General features: G+C 41.4%; 1 protein-coding gene across 5 annotated transcripts in view; it reads left to right on the forward strand.

Moving 5' to 3' along the window:
* Positions 1-13632, forward strand: part of RAB2A (RAB2A, member RAS oncogene family) — an 84497-nt gene extending 70865 nt beyond the window's left edge. For 4 of the 5 annotated variants that reach the window (XM_068525387.1, XM_068525388.1, XM_068525386.1 and 1 more), the window contains 2 exons: positions 864-932; positions 2991-4316. In XM_068525387.1, the coding sequence (XP_068381488.1) occupies positions 864-932; positions 2991-3086 (165 nt within the window). In that variant the 3' untranslated portion in view covers positions 3087-4316. Of the gene's footprint in view, positions 1-863; positions 933-2990; positions 4317-13590 lie in introns of those variants that run through there. The other variant, XM_068525389.1, reaches the window with a different exon arrangement.
* Positions 13633-20558: the final 6926 nt, after the last annotated feature.

Genomic DNA, 20558 nt, shown 5'->3' on the forward strand with positions numbered 1-20558 from the left:
ATCTAATTGACATGTTTTTCTCAGGTGTGCTGTTCTTATGTTATGGTCTCCCCCTCCCCCTTCCCCTTCTCCAGTCATGAATTTTTTCTTTTGAGATATAATTCACATACCATAAAATTCACCCTTTTTTAAGGCGTTCAATTCCATGGGTTTTAGTATATTCACAGAGTTGTGCGACCATCTCCACTGTCTTCCAGAACATCTTCATCACTCCATTCCTTCCTTCCCCTAACCCCTGGCAACCAATAATTATTTTCCCTCTGTGTATTGACCTCTTCTGGACATTTCATATAAATGGAATTGAACTATATGTGGTCTTTCATGTCTGGCTTATTTTACTTATTAGCAAGGTTCATCCTCATTGTCGCATGAATCAGTACTTCATTTTTTCATGGCTGAATAGTATTCCATTGTATGGTTATACCACATTTTGGTTTTCATTCTTCAGTTGGTGAACATTTGTGTTGTTTCCACTTTTTGGCTATTGCTGCTACTAGCGTTAGTTCCCACACGTCCATGTCTTGTTCATGATCTTAGGGGGAAGGCTTTCAGATTTCACCACTGGGTATGATATAGGCTGTGGGTTTTCTTAGATGCTGTTTTTCAGGTTAAGGAAGTTCCCTTCTATTTCTAGTTTGTTGAATGCTTTTATTGTGAGAACGTGTTGGATTTTGTCAAATGCTTTTTCTGCACCTATTAAAATGATCATGTGGTTTTTGTCCTTTATTCTATTAATATGGTGTGTTCCATTGGTTGATTTTCTTATGTTGAGCATTGTAATATTTTATAGAGCTTTTTATATAATGTTCTCTTACTGTGTGGTTTTAAATAATTTGAACCAATTTCCCTACCTTATATTTCAGGCATTTATTAATACAGCAAAAGAAATTTATGAAAAAATCCAAGAAGGAGTCTTTGACATTAATAATGAGGTATATATATACATATATAAATATTATTGGCTAATTAATTTAGAATTGAATTTTAATTACTTGGATTCAAGATTTCTATTTTTTAAAATTCCTAAAATGGATCTATGATGTCAGTTAACACATTAGCTTATAATCATCTCATTGAAAATTTCTTATATGTTGTATAATAGCTAAATGTTTATGTTCTAGTGAAGCATCACTTTATCTATGAAAACGGATTAAAGTAAGTGACCCTATCCATTTATTGCAAGCAATGCAAAATAATATAAATCCTCCAAAGAGAGAAGAAAATCCACTTTCATCTACCACATCCATATGGTGTCATCTGCTTTGGGAATAATTTTCTAGTGTGTAAATGCGTGTGCGATGTTAACTAGTGCAAGATGCTCTCTCTGTTGTCTGGTGCGGAACAGGGAAATGTCCAATTTGGAAATTACTCCCAGTTCAGCATAGCATGTTTTCAGGAGACTGAGTTAATATATGTAATTGGCAGTTGGCACTAGCTGTTTTGTTTGTTTTTGTGGGTTTCTTTTCTTTTCCTTTTTTTTTGTAAAATTATTTTGAGCGGTTTTGATCAACATGATTAGGATAGAATGTAACTTTGAAGCAAATAATTCAGAGTGTTTACCAAAGGCCATTCATTTTGACCTAAATCGCCACTATGCATTTGTCCTTATTTATTTCAGAATTTTTATGTGGATAAGAGCATATTATTTACTTTTACATAAATGTTTCTGCCATTCTATAATAAGACTTCTTGCTTCCAAGAGAAAAACCCTTATTCCTCCCCCAGGTGCAGTGAGGAAGCACCGTGTTAGGAAGACATTGTGTGTGCATCTCTTGGCATTTGCAAGAGAGCCTCTTTATTATCTGCCTCAATATTCTGTGCTAAAACAAACAACAGTTTGCCTAAGGTTTCCAAAAACTGTTTGATTTTCCAGTTTCTTTTAATTTGTAGTGATAAAGTTTCTAACCCATATTTTCCAGGCTTATATGGCAATAGATCTTGAGTTAATTTAAAGGCGACACCATTCAGAGACTAATGCCATATAAATTGAACAGTAATTGGGCGTCTATGTGAAGGGCATGTTCATTGTCTCTGTCTGGTTTCATATAGTAGCTGACTGCTTTACTGTGCCTGGCGTGGCTTTGATTGTAATGTGCTGTCAGGAGCCAACAGGCCGTGCGATTTATTTGGCCTAATGCCAAGTCTGACTTCTTGATTCCTCAAGAAGTTGCTACCAGCCCAGAGGGGGCAAAACCAATGAGCCATAGGGCATGCTTTTTATTAAAGAGGAGTCAAAAGAGCGAAAAGAAACCACATCAGCTGCTGTCAATACTGAGCTAGTGCCAGAAACCCCAAGGCTACTACTGTTGCAGAACAACTGCCAAGCACTATAAATCTGAGATTTACTGTGACGTAAAGTTTCCTTAAGAGCTTAATTTCTGAAGCTACTGTATTACTTTTCTCAGAGTGTTGTATTTTTAGGTAAAATCCACTTGAGGGAGTGAGGGTTGAGACATGAGTGTGAGTTTGATGAATGAAAGAACCACTCTGTGTGTGGGTTCTTGGCAAGCTGCCATGTCTTTGGGGATCATAGAAATTATTGATGACACAGAACGCTCATATGCCCTTAGCCTGTACAGCTGATTCAACATGGAACAGAAACGCTGTCTAGAGGAAAGATTGTACGTTGTATTAGAGGAGCATAGGCTTTGCATGTTTTTCTCTTTTAAAGATTACGTTTTAAACAATCTCTCCATTGTGAGAATTCCCTTAAAAGCAGCACTCCAGTTTCTGTTAACACAGTACCTGGTATGATAAGGAATTGTTTGCAGGAATATTTCCACAAGTATTATTTTAAAAGGAAGGAACATCTCCTGAGAGATACTGTTTTAATTGTTGTAAAAATCTGCTTAGCATATATATATATTTTTTTTTTTTTTTAGTTGTTTGGTAAGATTGTGCCACTAAGAAACCAAAGGATTTCTTAAATTTAAATTATACTGTCTGGTTGGCTCCAGTTACATTTATTATCCTTCTGTCTTTCATTTCAGGCAAATGGCATTAAAATTGGCCCTCAGCATGCTGCTACTAACGCCACGCACGCAGGCAGTCAGGGAGGACAGCAGGCCGGTGGGGGCTGCTGTTGAGTCTGCTTTTACTGTCTCTCTGCCCAGAAGGGGCTCCTCACCTACCCTTTCACCCTCTCCTCCTGCTCAGCTGAGACATGAAACTTCCAAATGGCTTTATGTCACAGAAGAAGACTTTAATCCTTCAGATTCTTGTATAACTTTGAATAAATGGTTAATGTTCACTTAAAAAGACAGATTTTGGAGATTGTATTCATATCTATTTGCATTTGATTTCTAGGTCAATTGATGTGATTATTTTTGTTAAATGTTGTCTTGTGCCCTTACCTACCAACTGAATTGTATTGAACACTACAAAGTCATCTTGAGTATTTTAAATCGGTTTGTGTAGTTAGGTTTCCCCACACCTGTGGTTACCTAATGTTTAATATTATAGAACTGTCCTCAAAAGTTTGTCAATTTTCAAGGCTATAAGGAAAACCGAAGGACTCTTTTAATTCTGTATTTATCATTTACTTTCTGTATATATAGTTTAATAACCTGCTTGGGTGTAATTTGCCAAGCTTGAATTCTTTAATGCATTTGCATAAATTCTATACTGTTTAGAGCTCAAAGCTACAGAAGCATCATTAGGAATTGCTTGGACACTGAATTTTAAACTTTTTGACATTGTTAACAAGCATGTTCATCTTTTTCTTGTCACTAGTCCGAGAGAAATATGCTTAATGTACATTCTAAAGGCTATGTATGTGTTAACCTGTTTTAATGCCAAAAGTTTGCTGTTTGTCCACAGTTTCTTTAAGACCTCTTCAGAAAAGGATTTGTTTGCCTTAATGCATACTGTTGGGTAAAAACACAGTATAATGAGTGAGGTGGGCGGAAGAAAGAACTCCCTCTGCCTGAGCGGCTCCAGGAGGAATGAGTGTCTACATTTAGACGGCACATTATGAGGACTTTAATCTTTCCTTGAACACAATAATGTTTTCTTTTTCTTTTATTCACATGATTTCTAAATATATTTTTCACGCAGGACAGTTTTTCAACCTTGATGTACAGTGACTGTGTAAAATTTTTCTTTCAGTGGCAACCTATAATCTTTAAAATATGGTGAGCATCTTGTCTGTTTTGAAGGGGATATGACAATAAATCTACCAGATGGAAAATCCTGTTAAAAGTAGAAAAGCTTTAGTAATTTGCTCAGTGTGGTGGTTTTATCCTTGTTTTTCTTTTTCTCCCTTGGACTATAATGAAGTTGTTACAGCAGTGCAAAATAAAATCCTATGTATAAAAGTGTTCTTTTTTTTTTAATGACCACATCATTTTTTAAGAATGTAATTTTTCAGTCCACCCGCAGCTTTTACGTGTATTAAAGCACATTTTTTTTAAAGGGTCAGGATGTTTAACACTACCCTTTTTAAAAATTTTGCTAGAATGTGATAAAAATCTTTCTACCGTATTGAAATTCTTTTTGTTATTGATGATGTACGCAAGTATTTTAAGTATGAAACTAACTAGTTTCAATCCACTCACTGACTTCAGCTTTCTACCGGTCTTTCCTGAAGATTCAGCAGTGCTCTGTCAAGGCTTTGACATTACTCTTGTGGGAAGTCACCCAATGCTATCTTAGTGTTTTGCTTTAACTAGCTCCTAGAGGGCAGAGGGAAAGGTGAGGGGAAATCGAGTTTCTTGAGTATTTTTATTTTAAACTTTTTTTTTCATTAAAGTGGTCTTATCAAATTCACTGATCTTACCATTCACTCTCATTAGTGGTGAGTAGGACAAGTTAAGACAACTAGGACTTGTTCTGCTCTGTACCAGGAAGAGGATGATTCTTTGGGAACTGTTAACTTTTAAACTGCTGTTAATTTTTCCAGAAACTTGATGTGTTTCTTTTCCATGCCGTCTCCTCTTACTCTTTTATAAATCAAGTGTAAGAAGAGAAAGTCATGGGAAAAACAAACAACAACAAAGCACATGTATTTCAATAACCTAAGAAGAGCTGGAGCCCTCAAATGCAGCCCCTGCACAGCAGCCTTAACCTGCCTCGGCTTTGGGCCACAGGGGCGGGTAGAGGACTTCTCCGTAGTTGTCACAACTTTCTCTACAAATTTCGTCTGCCATTAAGGAACAAAGGTGATGAATCCTTTACGTCAGTCGACAAAACACTGTTACTGTCGGGTTTCTACTCTGCTGTTCTATCACCCTTGTCACAAATAATGTAATAGTGGCCCCTGGAACTGAACCCTTTAATATGGTAATTAAGTCTCTAAATGATCTTTGGTCAATTTTGGTAGCACCCTATGGACATGTTTTAAGAGCTAGAAAATCAGTCACTAAAAAATAAATAAAACTTTTAATGTCTCAACATGTAACATTCCAAAGTTGTAATCTTCATAAATATAGTGTTATAATTTGCCTTCTGGATTTAACAAAACTGGATTAAGACCACATTTTTGAACGAGTAGTGTATAATTAGATGTACAATTCAAACAATACATGAGAGCGAAACTATCTCTTCCTACACAGTTTTTAATTTTTTATTGAAGTATAGTTGATTTACAGTACTGTGTTAGTTTCAGGTATTCAGCAAAGTGATTCGGTTATACATATATATGTATATATGTTCTTTTTTAATTCTTTTCCATTATAGGTTATGTTTTTTGTTTTGTTTTTTTTTTAAAGATCAAATTTATAGAGAGAATGTTCTGCTTATCTCTTTTAAATTTTTATTTATTTATTTATTTATGGCTGTGTTGGGTCTTCGTTTCTGTGCGAGGGCTTTCTCCAGTTGTGGCAAGTGGGGGCCACTCTTCATCGCAGTGCGCGGGCCTCTCACTATGGCGGCCTCTCCCGTTGCGGAGCACACGCTCCAGACGCGCACGCTCAGCAATCGTGGCTCACGGGCCCAGCCGCTCCGCGGCATGTGGGATCTTCCCAGACCAGGGCTCGAACCCGTGTCCCCTGCATTGGCAGGCGGATTCCCAACCACTGCGCCACCAGGGAAGCCCATAGGTTATGTTTTTAATTTTAACATAGCCTGTTAACAGGAAAATAGTCCCTAGTTCTAATAGTCAAGATAGTAGGAATGTATATGATACCAAAATGTGTCTCATCTCTCAAATTATTTGTGTTTGGAACACATTAAACATTTATTCCCTCATAGGTAGTGAAGCTCCATCTAAGCTCAGCACTAAGGTTGGCAGCACAGGGTTTGACTATGTGAGCTAAAAATTAATACCAAAAATACCCGTAATCAAAAAGCTAACCCTGTGCCATAATAAGTAACTGACTACACAAATGCATGAACGTATCTACCTGTGTCTCTTGGAGTTCACATGTGCTTCAGCGTTCAAATGAGAATAGAGCCTAACCCCATAAGTAGAGTATCTCATGTTGCATTGGTATATACTGGATAACACTACTTACTTGGTCGAAGTCATGATGGGAGACTTTAAGGTGCACGTGTATATAGTCAGTGTTCATTAGGTTTAGAAAATCATCAGGCCAGCTCTTAAAAATTGAAGGACAAAGGACCAAAAACCTGGTAGGGAACATGGAAAAAGACAGTTCACCAAAAAAAGAAGTAAAAGTGTCCCTGAAATATGGTTTAAAATTCAGACAATTAGAAATGCAAATTAAAACTGAGATGCCATTTCTCAACTATGATATTGGAAGAAGTTTAATACAAGTATGACAACACATTCTGTTGGTGAAATGTCTCATATGTTGCTGGTGGAAGTGCAGACTGGTATTAGCTTTCTGGAGAGGAAGTCACAGTACCTAATAGAACCAGGAGATACTTAACCTGCTGACCCAGCCTTCCCACTTCTAGGAAAATAACCTGATGATACCCTCCAACAATGCGAAAGCACATGTGCTCAAGGTTGCTCACTGCAGCGTTGGCTGTAATTGCAAAATAATTGAAAATGACCTCAATGTCTTTACATAGGAGTGATTCAGTAAGCTGGTACGTCACACAATGTAGTCCTACACGGGTGTAAAAAGTATGTGGAAGAGCTCTACGTACTGATGTCATGATTTCCAGGATATATTATTAAGCAAAATGAGAAAAGCAAAATGCAACCATGTCTACAGTTTACCATCACTCATTTAATAAGGAAGGCAGGAGACGAAAATATACATGTATCTGCTCACCTGTGCAAAAGAAACACAAGAAGAGTAAACTAGAAACTAATGAGACTGGTTACCTACAGGGGGTGAGTACAGAGTCGGGACGAGTAGCACCTTTCAGTATACAGTTTCGTTTAACTCAAAACTATAGTAATGTTTCACATACTCTGAAAATAATTAAAATCAACCATGATGTGCCAGGAACTCAAAATGAAATAAAAACGAATGATTGAACCTACCTATAGTATTAAAAAGTGACATTACCACACTGCACAGTTCTGTGGAATTCTTGCCCAAAATGTATAACGTCAACCTAGTCATTGGGAAACCTCAGACAAACCCAAATTGAGGAAAATCCTACAAAGTAAGTGGCCAGTGCTCTTCAAAAATACCAAGGTTGTGAAAGATAAAGAATAAGGAACACAGATGGGAGGAGACAGATATGACAACTGAATGTAATGTGGGGTGCTGGCTGGGTCCTGGAGGCGGTTTTGATGAGGGAGGGGCACACGGGGGGGGGGGGCTTCTCTGCTGTATGTTCTGTTTCTTGACCTAAATGGGGGTTATGTGGATACTTGCTTTATAATTCTGTAAACTGTGCCTATGTGTTGTATGTACTTCCTTGTAAATTAAGATTTTGTCTCCATCAATCAAAAATGCTGCCTTATGAGTTGCCCTCAGAACTTGAATATGTGAAGTCTACCCTCTCCCCTTTCCGTGGATTGACTTGTGCTCCCCGCCAGCCCCCCAAAAAATACGCATGCTGAAGTTCTAAGCCCTCGTACCTCAGAATTTGTCTTTATTTGTAAACAAGATGGTTGCAGATGTAATGAGTTAAGATGAAGTCATACAGGAGCAGGGCTGGTGTCCTTATCAGAAGACGGCCATGTGAAGACACACACAGGGAGAAGACCGTGTGGACGAGGCAGCCTCAAACCCGGGAGGCCCCGAGATGGCCAGCAAGCCACCAGCCGCTAGGATGAGGCCCCCACGGGTTTCAGGGATTACACCCCTGCCGACCTCTTGACTTCTGGTGTCGAGCCTCCAGAGCTGTGCAAGAAGAAGTTCCTGCTGTTTCAAGTCACCCGGTCAGTGGCACTTTGTTACGGCCACCCTAGGAAATTAATACATCCGTTACATCCTATGAATGAAGACATTTTTTGATAGGTTGTCTGTGTCCCTTCAGTGAAAGGTGGTGTTGAAGCCGTGGGTTTATGGGAGAGTAACAGCTGCTTCACTGCATGGCACATGTAGAAATCATCCTGAGAGAAGCAAAGTTAATCTCTAGGAATATTTTTACATCTTCCTGCTTCAGAGTAATTTAATTTACACATCCAGAGGCTATTCAGAATATGAAACATTTTTGTACATAGGGATTTCATGAAAAATCATAGATACAACACATTACTTTCCTTATATGATGTTAAAGATAGCATTTTTAATGTTACTTAAGCCCAGAATTCAGTTTAAAATTGAAGCAGATGTCAGTGTGATAAGTGTGATCTTATGATGATTATGATGCTGACAATGAAAGTGGAGATGTAACACAAGTTCAGCAACGACATCCTGTTGTGAAAGTAAGCAAGTAAAAACAAAAGGTAGGTGCAAGCTGACCAAGAGGGGTTGTGTTTTGAGTTTGAGATCCTGAAATCATTTTTTTAAATTTATTTATTTATTTTTGGCTGTGTTGGGTCTTTGTTGCTGTGCACAGGCTTTCTCTAGCTGTGGCGAGCGGGGGCTGCTCTTCATTGCAGTGCATGGGCTTCTCATTGCGGTGGTTTCTCTTGTTGGGGAGCCAGGGCTCTAGGCACCTGGGCTTCAGTAGTTGTGGCTCGCAGGCTCAGTAGTTGTGGCTCACGGGCTCTGTTGCTCTGTGGCATGTGGGATCTTCCCAGGCCAGGGCTCGAACCCGTGTCCCCTGCATTGGCAGGCGGATTCTCAACCACTGCGCCACCAGGGAAGCCCCTGAAATCATTTTTGATCATTTGAATATTGCTAACAAGGTACAGAGCATCGAGAACAAGAGTGAAGGCGACTAGCTGGAGGGTGAGATAGTCACTAGGGAGAAGGCCACTGCAGTCTTATACTTGACAATTAATTTTGCATTAAAATTGCCACGTTCCAGTCCCCAGGAGCTGCTGCACAGAATTCACATTTACAAGAACGTGGAAACTGGCTGCAGTCGGCCCTCCACTGTGTCTTTTCACGTGCGCTTCTGCGTGAGTTGGGCGCAGCCGGGACAAGTATCCATACTTCATTTCAGACTTTTCCCTCAAGCAGGTGCTGATTTGTGTTAAAGCATTTAAGTTTAACATCCTCTTTGCAATTAGAATTATGAAAGCATTTGCTAAGGACTGTAATCAGAGATGGCTCTGTCAGGGGCTGTGGCCACAAAGCTATCTGTTCCTGGGACCTATCCTCTGGAAACTTAACCATCTCCAAGGACCATGATTTATTCCATGGGACCAGCCATTACATGATGGGTGAAGCATTTATGCAACTAATTTGCCTTTTAAGGGTGAAAAGCAAGGGTCATTATGTAATGCTGTATTAGTTTGCTAGGGCTGCCAGAACAAAGTATCGTAAACTGGGGGTCTTAAACAACAGAAATTTATTATCTCAGTTCTAGAGGCTAAAAGTCCAAGATCGAGGTGTCGGCAGGGCTGGTCCCTTTTGACGGCTGTGAGGGAAGGCTCTTCTAGGCCTCTCTCCTTGGCTTGTAGATGGCCATCTTGTCCCTGAGTCTCTTCACATCGTCGTCCCTTCATGTGTGTCTTCGTATCCAAATCTCCTCTTTGTATAAGGACACCAGTCATATGGGTAAGGGCCCACCCTAATGACCTCATTTTAACTGGATTACTTTAAAGATTCTATCTCCAAATGAGGTCACATTCTTCAATACTGGGGTATAAGATTTCAACATATGAATTTGGGAGGGGAGGTACACAGTGCAGCCCATAACAAATGTGGTTATGGGTTATGGATTTTAGACAGTATGAAAGGAAGGCACTCCGCTCTATAATCAGCCTAGTCTGTGTTTATGATGAAGCTTTGGGGACCACCACGTGACATGAACAAGCTAGGCGTAGAGATTTTAAAGAATGCTCCCTTCAGGTTCCTTATTTTCATTTGTGTCTACTAAATCCAGAGAGAAGCTCAACCATGAAATAAGCCCCTTCCTAATTCTGAATGTCTCACTACTTAATCAAGACCCGTTGGAACCTGAGCCCTTTGCCACTTGGGCCTCCACAACTTCGTGGGCCCGGCACGCGCGGGCCTCCGTGACGCTGCCCGGTCTGAGGGCCGTGTGTCGTCCTACCAGGCAGCATCGCCGTCTGCAGAATGCAATTCCTGAAAACGGGACGTGTGCAGTGGTGCCAAGCTTCCTAATTCTTCCTGCCTTCCCACTCCTTTCTCAACCGGAATACTTCTTTCTTTCTTTTAGACTGAAGTGACATTCACATAACAAAATTAAGCATCTTTAAGTGAACAATTCAGTAGCCTTTAGTACTTCACCATCTGTGCAACCCACCCCTTCTATCTAGTTTCAAAACACTTTCATCATCGCCCCAAAAGAGACCCCGTACCTATTCATCAATTACTCCCCCTTACCCCTCCACCCAGCCCCTGGTGACCACTAATCTGTGTTCTGTCCCTATGGTTCTACCTACTCGGGACATTTCATATAAATGGAATCATACGACATGTGGCCATCTGTGTCTGGCTTTTTTCATTAAGCATAATGTTTTTGAGGCTCACATGTGTTGAAATGTGCATCAGTACTTCATTCCTGGTTATGACTGAATAATATTCCATCACATGGGTAAAATCACAGTTTGTCCATTCAGTCACTGATGGACATTTGGCTGGTTTCCACCTTTTGGCTATTATGACCACAGCTGCAATGGACACGTGTGTGTGTGTGTGTGTGTGTGTGTGTGTAAATCAGTCTGATTATCTGATAGTACTTGGCGCCAACCTGGTTCTGATTTTTCTACATTTAAATAACAAAAGCATGGCTCCAATGTTTTATTTTTTTAAAGTATTAAAATGATATTTGCCCATAGTTTTTAAAAAGACGAAGAGTATTAGAAGGTTTACAATAAAAACAACCATCCTCATCCCATCCGGCCCCGTCTCACAAGCTCCTCCCCGGAGCTCTCAGTCCCGCTTCTCACCTGTCGCTTGGTGCGTCCCTGTCAACCTCCCGCCCCCATGCCGGAGGGACGGAGGTGGGCACTCTAGCTCCGCGGTGCTGGGCGGTGGCCTGGAGCCGACCGCATGTCTCCAGCTCCCCTTCCCGGGTGACTGGCTCACTGTTCACAGACCTTCCCTCTGCTAAGTCAGAATATTGTGGGCATTTCTTTTTTTTTTTTTTAACATTTTTTTTGATGTGGACCACTTTTAAAGTCTTCATTGAATTTGTTACAATATTGCTTCTGTTTTATGTTTTGGTTTCTTGGCACTGAGGCATGTGGGACCTTAGCTCCCCGACAAGTGATCGAACCCATACCCCCTTAATTGGAAGGTAAAGCCTTAACCCCTAGACCACCAGGGAAGTCCCGGGCATTTTATACACTGCCAATCTCCTCTCCTATCCTCTTTGTCCTTGTGTATTTGTACGTTTTATTCCTGCAGTGCCGTTTGTTGAGGTCTTGGGGAGGAGATAAATGCATGTGTTCAATCCACCTTGTTTGACTAGAAGTCCAGTGAATTCCTTAAAAAAAACAAAACAAAACAAAAACTTTGTCTTCCTTTATAACTTGTTAAAATGCGATCTATTTGCAGCGGAGAACATAAACGAGAGAAGAAAAATGTAAAACTACTCTCCGGGTTTGGATACCCCTCAAAGCCCACTCTGAGACAAGTTCTGGGCGCAAGTGATCTGGGCGGGAGGGGGTCCCAGGGGCACAGCGAGGACCTGCAGAAACGGGGAGATGCGGCGGCGCTGGCGAAGGGCGTTATCGGGTGTGTTACTGCCGTAGGTGCCCCGGCCTCGTTCCCACGGCGACCCTCTGAGACCCGGAGCAGGACGCACCACAGCCAAGGGCCCCTCCTTCACTGGCGGGCGTTGCTCCTGGGACCTCAGCCCCCCCGGCCGCCCTGTACACCGCCGAGCGGGCCTTTAGGCAGGGAATTCTTGGCCTGTAATAAAGGACTCGAGCTGGTGACTCGAGGGTGGGGACCAGGGCACCAACAGCGTCCGCTCAGATGACCCGGCATCTCAGCACCCAGAGAAAACGATTTCACAGCTTGCTGTATTTCTTTCCCGTCTCTTTCTGTGATTACGTCTGCATATATTCTTTTACGCTAATGGCATCCCTCCGTGCACGTGGCTTTCTTTCACTTACTGCCATGTTGTTACAGAATCTCCTTAGTTGTAGTGAGGAGGAATGCGGGCTCAGGAGCTCCGCGGTCACGTTCAAGTACAGGCTGGACCGCTGACCAGGGAGGGATGGAACCACCTCGTTCAGGTTCCTCATCTATAACGTGGAAGGAGCGATCGCCCACCTCATACGGCGGCGGGGAGGGGAAAACACGCTGTCACATGGAAAGTTCTTGAAAATTTGCTTGACACATAGTAAGTGCTCAGTAAATGTTGCCTTGTATTTTCTGCATGGTGTTGGTGGCTGTATAGTATTTCACTGTGTGGAGGTGATATCAGTTATCTCATCACCCCCTCCTGTTTGCTAGGGTTATAAGTATTTAGACACAGTAATCAACACTCAGTTCACCTCCTTCTCACTAAATCTTTGGGCACATCAACAATTATTTCTTTAAAATACATTCTTAGAAATGGAATTACTGGTTCATAAAGTACAGACATCGTTAAAGATTTTATATATGTAATTTCCCTTGAGAAATGTACCAATTTATTTTCCAAGTAGACCTTGAGAGTGGCCTGTTTCCTGTACTCAATTACCAAAAATGGGAATTTTTACTTTAAAAAATATACTTTTGGCAACTTGAAAATCTTTAGGTTCGGTGTCATTTATTAAGCAGTTCATCTTTTCCTCATTACATTTAAATGCTTTAATTTCAGACAAAAAAATTTATATGCATATTTGGACTTGTTTCTGATATTTTTATTGTGTCACAGACTTCTACGTTTCTACATTAGCACCCACCATCTCTCAAAACCCCCCAAATTCTATTGGGATTTTTAAAAATTGTTTTAAATGTATAGTTTAACTTGGGGGAAAACTGACATTGTTTGATACTAAATGTTCTCATCCAGGAACAAGACATGTCTTTCTGTGCAACAAAGACTTTTAGGATAATGACATTCATTCCAGAAACAGAGTTTTGAGGAGCTCAGTTTGTTTTCAAAAATCTAAAATTAATCTTACTTCTGCATTTTCAAATTTGCTTTTTTTTTTTTTTTTTTCTCGGCCACACCGCGCGGCTTGTGGGATCTTGGTTCCCCGACCAGGGATTGAATCCGTGCCCTCGGCAGTGAGAGCGCTGAGTCCTAACCGCCGGACCGCCAGGGAAGTCCCCCATTTTGCTTTTTATTTAACCAAATCTAAGGCATTTTATGATTTCTGCTCATTTTTATTCATTTCTCATCTATTTTTATTTTTCAACTGCTTGTTTTCTCTTCTATACTTCTCTTAGTTCATTATCCTAAAAAACAGCCTTTCTCTTGTTTTACTTATAAAATGTCAGCCCAAAATAAACAGCAGATATTCACTCAGTATGCATTTGATTCAATTCAATATAAATGAACATTCAGCAAATACTGGGTATTTGCCAAGTAAGTATAGTAAATCATGTGAATGTGCTACTTGATAATATAATGCATCCAAATCACTGAAAAATAACGACTATCGGAGTCCTTGCTTGTGGCCTAATCGAGTTTTCCACATGGTGCCCTGCCCAGCAGGCGGGCTCTTTCAGCCTTGTCCCCAAGACAGATCGCACTGATTGGCTCCATGGCACCCTTTTACCTGAGAGACACTGTAAAGATGAGTGCTCTCCGCAGACCAGTGCCCATCCAGTGCCCTTGGCCCTCCTTTTCCTACCTGGCTTGGTACTTCCTTCCGACTTTCTCAGCCTTTCTGGACTGATTTCCTCCCCCTCCCTTCTTCAGGCATCTTGCCATGTCTCTGGGATATTGACTGCAGTCAAAGATTGGAAACAACTTAAACCTATCGATAAGGGAATTTTAGAATAAATTTTAAATCTGTTCTGCAACTGACTAGCGCTGTGATCTTGAGCAAGTTAGTTCACCTTTTTATACCTGTTTCCTTGATAAAATGGGGATATTAGCCATACCTATTCCATGGGGTTGTTATGATGATGAAATGGGCTAATATTTATGAAGCACTAGAAGAGTACTTTATGCCCAGTAAGCAGTATATACATGTTGACTCAATAGAAAGAGAAAGAGAAAAGAAATTCATGTAACACTAAACAATGGTAAAAAAAATCAGGATTCAATATATATGACATTATTAAGTAAAACCATTTATATAATATATAAATCTACATATACCAGACATATTGTTAAGTTAAAAAGTGCAATGCAGCATAATACACATACTACAGTCATATATATATACATATATACACATGTATATGTATATATGTATCACACACAGACAGAAAATTATATAGAGGAGTACATCCCCAACTTTGGACTTAATAACTAATTTCTGGATGGAGAATTCTTATTTTAATTCTATATACTTCTATGCTATTTGAATTTCTTAATAATAATACATTAATATATTACTTGTATAAATGAAATTTTATTTTAAAAGAAAAAAACAGGCAAAAGACATGAACAGACAATTCACAAAAGAAGAAATACAAATTACTTCCAAACATATAAAAAGACCTCAAGATCAGTAAAATATAAGTTGAAACAAAGAGATGCCAATTTTTGCCTATCAAAAAATAAAAATGCTTAGTAACATCCAGGATTAAAGCTTTACTTGGTCATTAAATGTTGATGGAGTTTAAAGGGGAAATTGTATTTCTAGCTTTGTGCCGTGATGTCAAATACTGACAAACTCATGTCAAGAAAGAAATTGCATGCAGCATATTTTAAGATAAAAATGTTATGCTTTTTTTTTTTTGCATTTGAAATTTTACACAAAGAGAAGAGTTTCTTGAAAGAAAAATATAAAGGTTAAACATACTCTGATTATATGATCCTGCAATAACTCTCCTTAGTATTTACCTGTATAAGTTGAAAACTTATGTTCACACAAAAACCCTGCACACAACTGTTTACAGCAGCTTTATTCATAAATGACAATACTTAGAAGCAACCAAGATGTCCTTTAATAGATTGATGGAAATACAAACTGCGGGGCATCTAGACAATGGAATAGTATTCAATGCTAAAAAGAAATGAGCTATTAAGCATGAAGAGACATTGGAAGAACTTTCAATGTGTAATGCTAAGTGAAATAAGACAATCTGAAGTGCCACATACTGGATGGTTCTGACTCTATGACATTCTGGAAAAGGCAAAATCTATAGAGGCAGTAAAAAGATCATGGGTTGCCAGGGGTTTCGGGGAGGGAGGGATGAATAGGTGCAGTGCAGGGGATTTCTAGGGCAGGGAAATTATTCCATACGACACTACCATGGTGGATACATGTCATTATACATCTGTCAAAACCCACAGAATGCAACACAAAGAGCGAACCCTGATGTAAACTATTGACTTTAGTTAATAATAATATATCAATATGCATTCATCAGTTGTAACAAATTATCACACTAAAGCAAGATGTTAATAGGGGGAATGGGGATGGCTGATGAGGTACGTGGAAACTTTTCTATAAACTTAAAACTGCTGAAAAAAAAAAGTCTATTAATTTTTTAAAAGTGTAAAGATTGAGGTTTATGCTTCCCACCAGATCTGCTGGGAGAGCCACAGGCAGAGCCCAGTAATCTACCACAACTGAACCGCTCCCTGGGTTCGAGGCATGCCCAGATACTTGAAGAAGGAAGAAGGTAGCATGCAGATTTAGCTGGTTTCTTTGCATGAGCAGAAACCCCATCAAAAAATTAAAAATCCCCGGGCTTCCCTGGTGGCGCAGTGGTTGAGAATCTGCCTGCCAATGCAGGGGACACGGGTTCGAGCCCTGGTCTGGGAAGATCCCACATGCTGCGGAGCCACTAGGCCCGTGAGCCACAACTACTGAGCTTGCGCGTCTGGAGCCTGTGCTCGGCAACAAGAGAGGCCACGATAGTGAGAGGCCCGCGCACCGCGATGAAGAGTGGCCCGCGCTTGCCGCAGCTAGAGAAAGCCCTCGCACAGAAACGAAGACCCAACACAGCCAAAAATAAATTTAAAAAAAAAAAAAAAATTAAAAATCACTCTCTTCTCTGCCCCATAATATCCCTCCAACACCCACCTCGACACCCATCTCCTGTATTTTTACTCACCCCTGTACCAAATTCTATTGTCAGACTCTGTTTCTCGAGTCTGTTCAGAGCCACACATGAAACTGGCCCTCGTGGCCTGACCTCTGACAGGTCCTGGGCAAGGCAGGTGGGCTGCTTCTAAACTCACGCCACCTTTGTACCTCGTGTGCCTGCAGGATAACGGGTGGCTCTCAGCCACGGTGGCATCCTCTTCCTTCAGCTTCATCCACCTGGATTCCTGTGTCCCGATTTCAGATTCAGTTTTCGCCAAATCGTAAAGTCCAAGAGGGCAGGGAACGCTATTTTCACCGTTTTGTTCTCTGATGTGTCTCCTGCACGAAAAACAATGCCTCATTCATAAAAGGAGTGTAAAAAATACTTGTAAAAAATAAATGGATGAATAAAGAAAGGAAAAATATATACATATACATACATATTTTTCCAAACTGTTCCTTTTTTGGAAAAAGCTCTTTTTTTTTTCTCTAAGATTATGTCCTTCCTACTTCTTTGGTGTTAAAATGTCTTTTCTCAAGAAATAGTGGTTGTCCCTGTGGGAGGGACATTTACTTTTTCCCTGTCATCCTTCGTACATTTTGATATTACTCTTCAAAATAAATACAAATTTTAAATAAAGTAATTGAAGTCCTTGCTATTATGATGGCAATTTTTAAAAATTGCCCATAATTGGCAAAATAAAAAAATTTTAATTGCAACCTTGGATTAATTTCCTAGATTTATTTAATTTTATGTTTGTTTGTTTGTTTCTAATAGCCAACCACCCAAATTCCGCAGCGCTGAGTACAGGGTCTTGTGCGTGCTTGGCGCTCGAACATTTGATGAGTGAGTTTACCGCCTCCAGTTTGAAATGCCTGAGGTTGGTGTATGGACCTCATAACAATAAAGATGTGCGTCGTGACACTGTTAAGGGACCTTGTCACTGTCACTGTACTCTAGTGACAAACTCCTAATTGCTTTCCCCAGCACGAGGCTCTCCCGCTGCCTCCATCTCACACTTCCCGCATCCGTCTACAGCGCCCTTGGGGCCGCGCCGGGCGGGGGCGATGCGGGGTGGGAGGATGGGGCTCTCCGCCAGCGTCCTGGAGCCCGTGGCGCTGGGTTGCAAGTGAGGCTGTCGGTTGGGGCTTGTTACAGGGCCCCGGACTCGAAATGGGGCTGGGGGGTGTCCTGAAATGAAGTTGGAAAGACACCCTGCGAGGCTTTCACGCTGCTCTGCCCTCTCCCCCTCCAGAAGAGGTCTTCCTCACCTTCGCATCCTGCAGGCTGGCAGAGCGTGACCTTATTTGGAAATAACATCTTTGCAGATGACATCACACAGGAGTTGGGAAAGAGGAGGCTGAATCCAACACGACTGGTTTTTCCAGAAGAAGAAAACACCCTGTGAAGAGGCGGACACCCCGGAGAGGCCACGTGCCACCCGCGGCGGAGATGGGAGCGCTGCGGCCGCGAGCCAAGGACCGCCGGGCATCCGCGAGGCTGGACCAGGCCGCGCGCATGCGCCCAGCGTCGGGGAGGAGCGGCCCCGCCCGCCAGCGCTTCTGCTTCCGGAGAGAAGCGAGGCCCGCGGGTTGCGAAGGCCGTGGTTCCTTGTTACAGCAGCTCTGAGAAATGGGTGCCTTCTCCCATTTCTTTGATTTGAAAGGTAAGCCTTCTCCACTGGGTGACGAGCACGCCCACCAGTTTTTTGTTTTGTTTTATTTTTTTTCCTCGCAGTTGATAATTCGAACTCCATGTATTGGTCAAGCTCCGTGAGGTTAAGTACTCCTTTTTTATTCCCCCCAAATTTCCCACTCCCGGGAAACAGATGCTCACGTGACACCCACAGTATCCGAGGGGGTTCCCAGTTCAGCAGCTCTGGACACTCTTGCTTGGTCTTCAGCTGGGATGGTGTTGGAGGGAACCCGCGGACCCCGTTCAGATGCAGGTTCGGATTCCACAGGTCGGGGTACAGCCTGAGCCTCTGCATTTCCAGCGCTGTCTGTGGTCACGTGGATGCTGTTGGTCACCCCAACATGCTTGGAGCACTAAAGCTTTAGTTCACGCCCCATCGGGGTCCGGTGGAAAACTGCCGGCTCCTTTAGTGGACAGCCAGGGCCGGACTGGGGAACCGTCCAGAACAGGCCTCCCAACCATGGGCTGGATCAGGAGATAGAACCCTGCCAGCTCTGGGCTGCTTGCTCCCACAGTGACGTCCCTTCTCCAGGGTTATTTATTTTTATTGCCAAGGACTTATCTTTTGGATTCCAGTTTACTGATGAAGAAACGGTTAAAATGCCTTGCACGAGATCGTGGAGATTTTGTTATCAGCTCCACAGTTTCCAGCTTGTCAGTGCCTCTGATTCCTCTCTGGGATTTCAAAGCTCTTCCTAAGTCCAGATGCCCTGAACACTTAAAGCTGCTTGAACAATAATAAAACTAGTAACTGTAATATTTAAATTAAGTAAAAACTGAAAAAGAAGTCTCCATTTTTTTTCACTTGTCAAACATCTGATTGTTAAAGCAGAGAAACTGATCGTTTTAGCCCTCTTCTTAGGAGTGATGGTGGGTGGGATAAAATATAAGCTAGTGCTGCTTTTTTATGTTAACATTTGACAATGTGAGAAACGGACTTTCACAGATTAAGAACAGCCTTACCGATACATTAGAAGCCTGAACCTCAAATAAGCTTTTGTTCCTTCTGAGGACACAGCACTAAATTGAATCGTAACCCGCACTTCATCACTACTGCGACGTGCAGGACACTGAGAGGGCACCACTGTCCCCGGACGGCCTCTGTGCTGACAACTCTCTGATTGCATTTCTTTAGGGGGTTTCTATTACTGTGAAGAAAACTTTTTTTACTTCTACCACATGATTTGACACTAAAAATTATTAGAAAGAACTTAACAAAACCAAAGCCACAAGAACAACAACAAAAAACCAGTGTGTTTTGTATGTGTATCATTTTTATGCTCGAGACTGGTTTTATTGTTTTTGGAACTATTACAAGACTTCTGTTAAACATGTTGAATGTTAAGAGGAAACAGACTCTTGGCAAATGTGGAAAACCAATTACAGAAAACGTCTCTGCTAGAGCTGGAAAACACAGGGAGGGACAGAGGGGCTTGTGCACCCCTCCACCTTCTCCAACCGCTGAAAACACACAGACGGTGCGTGGCCTTGAGGAAAAATACGACTGTTGCATCGTTGTCTTTACTTTTATATTTACGGGCAAAAGACAGAAAAATGACACTTCTCAGTTAAATCTACTTGTAATGTAGTAGGGTACAACATACAATTGCTTTTCTTAAGGTAAATCTGATGTACAGGAAGTAATATTTCCAAAATAAATAACCTAGAGTATGACTATTTGCTCTACAAAAAGGAGAAAAAAAAGCCTCGCCACTAATAAAGAAATCAAATGACCTTAAATTTTAAACACCTGAATTAGAAATATTAATTTACTCAACTTTTGAGAGCATAACTGTTGTATACATTGTGGTAAGAGCATGCTATCGTGTGAATACTAATTGTAAGATATACTTTTATCTACGTACATACTGACAAGATTGAAACAAATGACACTTCAATTTTGAATTGATTAAAATTTGAAAAGCTAGAAAGCTGATCTCGGGAAAAAATCAATAGAGGAGACAAAACCTTTTCAGCTGTGATTTAGCGACGGTTTCATGATGTTATTATCCGTGTGTTCCGTGCTGTGCTAAGCGCCAAGATGCACAGGTGATTAACACGTGGTCTCTGACCTCAGGGAACCTCCAGTCTTGGAAAGGCAAGGCAGCAATTCAAAAACGATGTGGTCAGCGAACAGTAGACGCAGCCCACACAGAAGGGGACCAGGGCATCTTCACAGCGTGTTCGGGACAGAAAGAGCAGCGGACTCAAGGGTCCAGGTGTATGGGGAGGAGGAGTTTGCTGTGAGAGACAGAGAGGATGCAGAAGGGCCAGGCCGCAGGCTGCGCTGGAGGAGTGGTTCAGGGTCAGATCCTGACGGATGTG

The sequence above is a fragment of the Eschrichtius robustus genome, chromosome 17 (assembly GCF_028021215.1).
Source record: "Eschrichtius robustus isolate mEscRob2 chromosome 17, mEscRob2.pri, whole genome shotgun sequence".
Classification (NCBI taxonomy): domain Eukaryota; kingdom Metazoa; phylum Chordata; class Mammalia; order Artiodactyla; family Eschrichtiidae; genus Eschrichtius; species Eschrichtius robustus.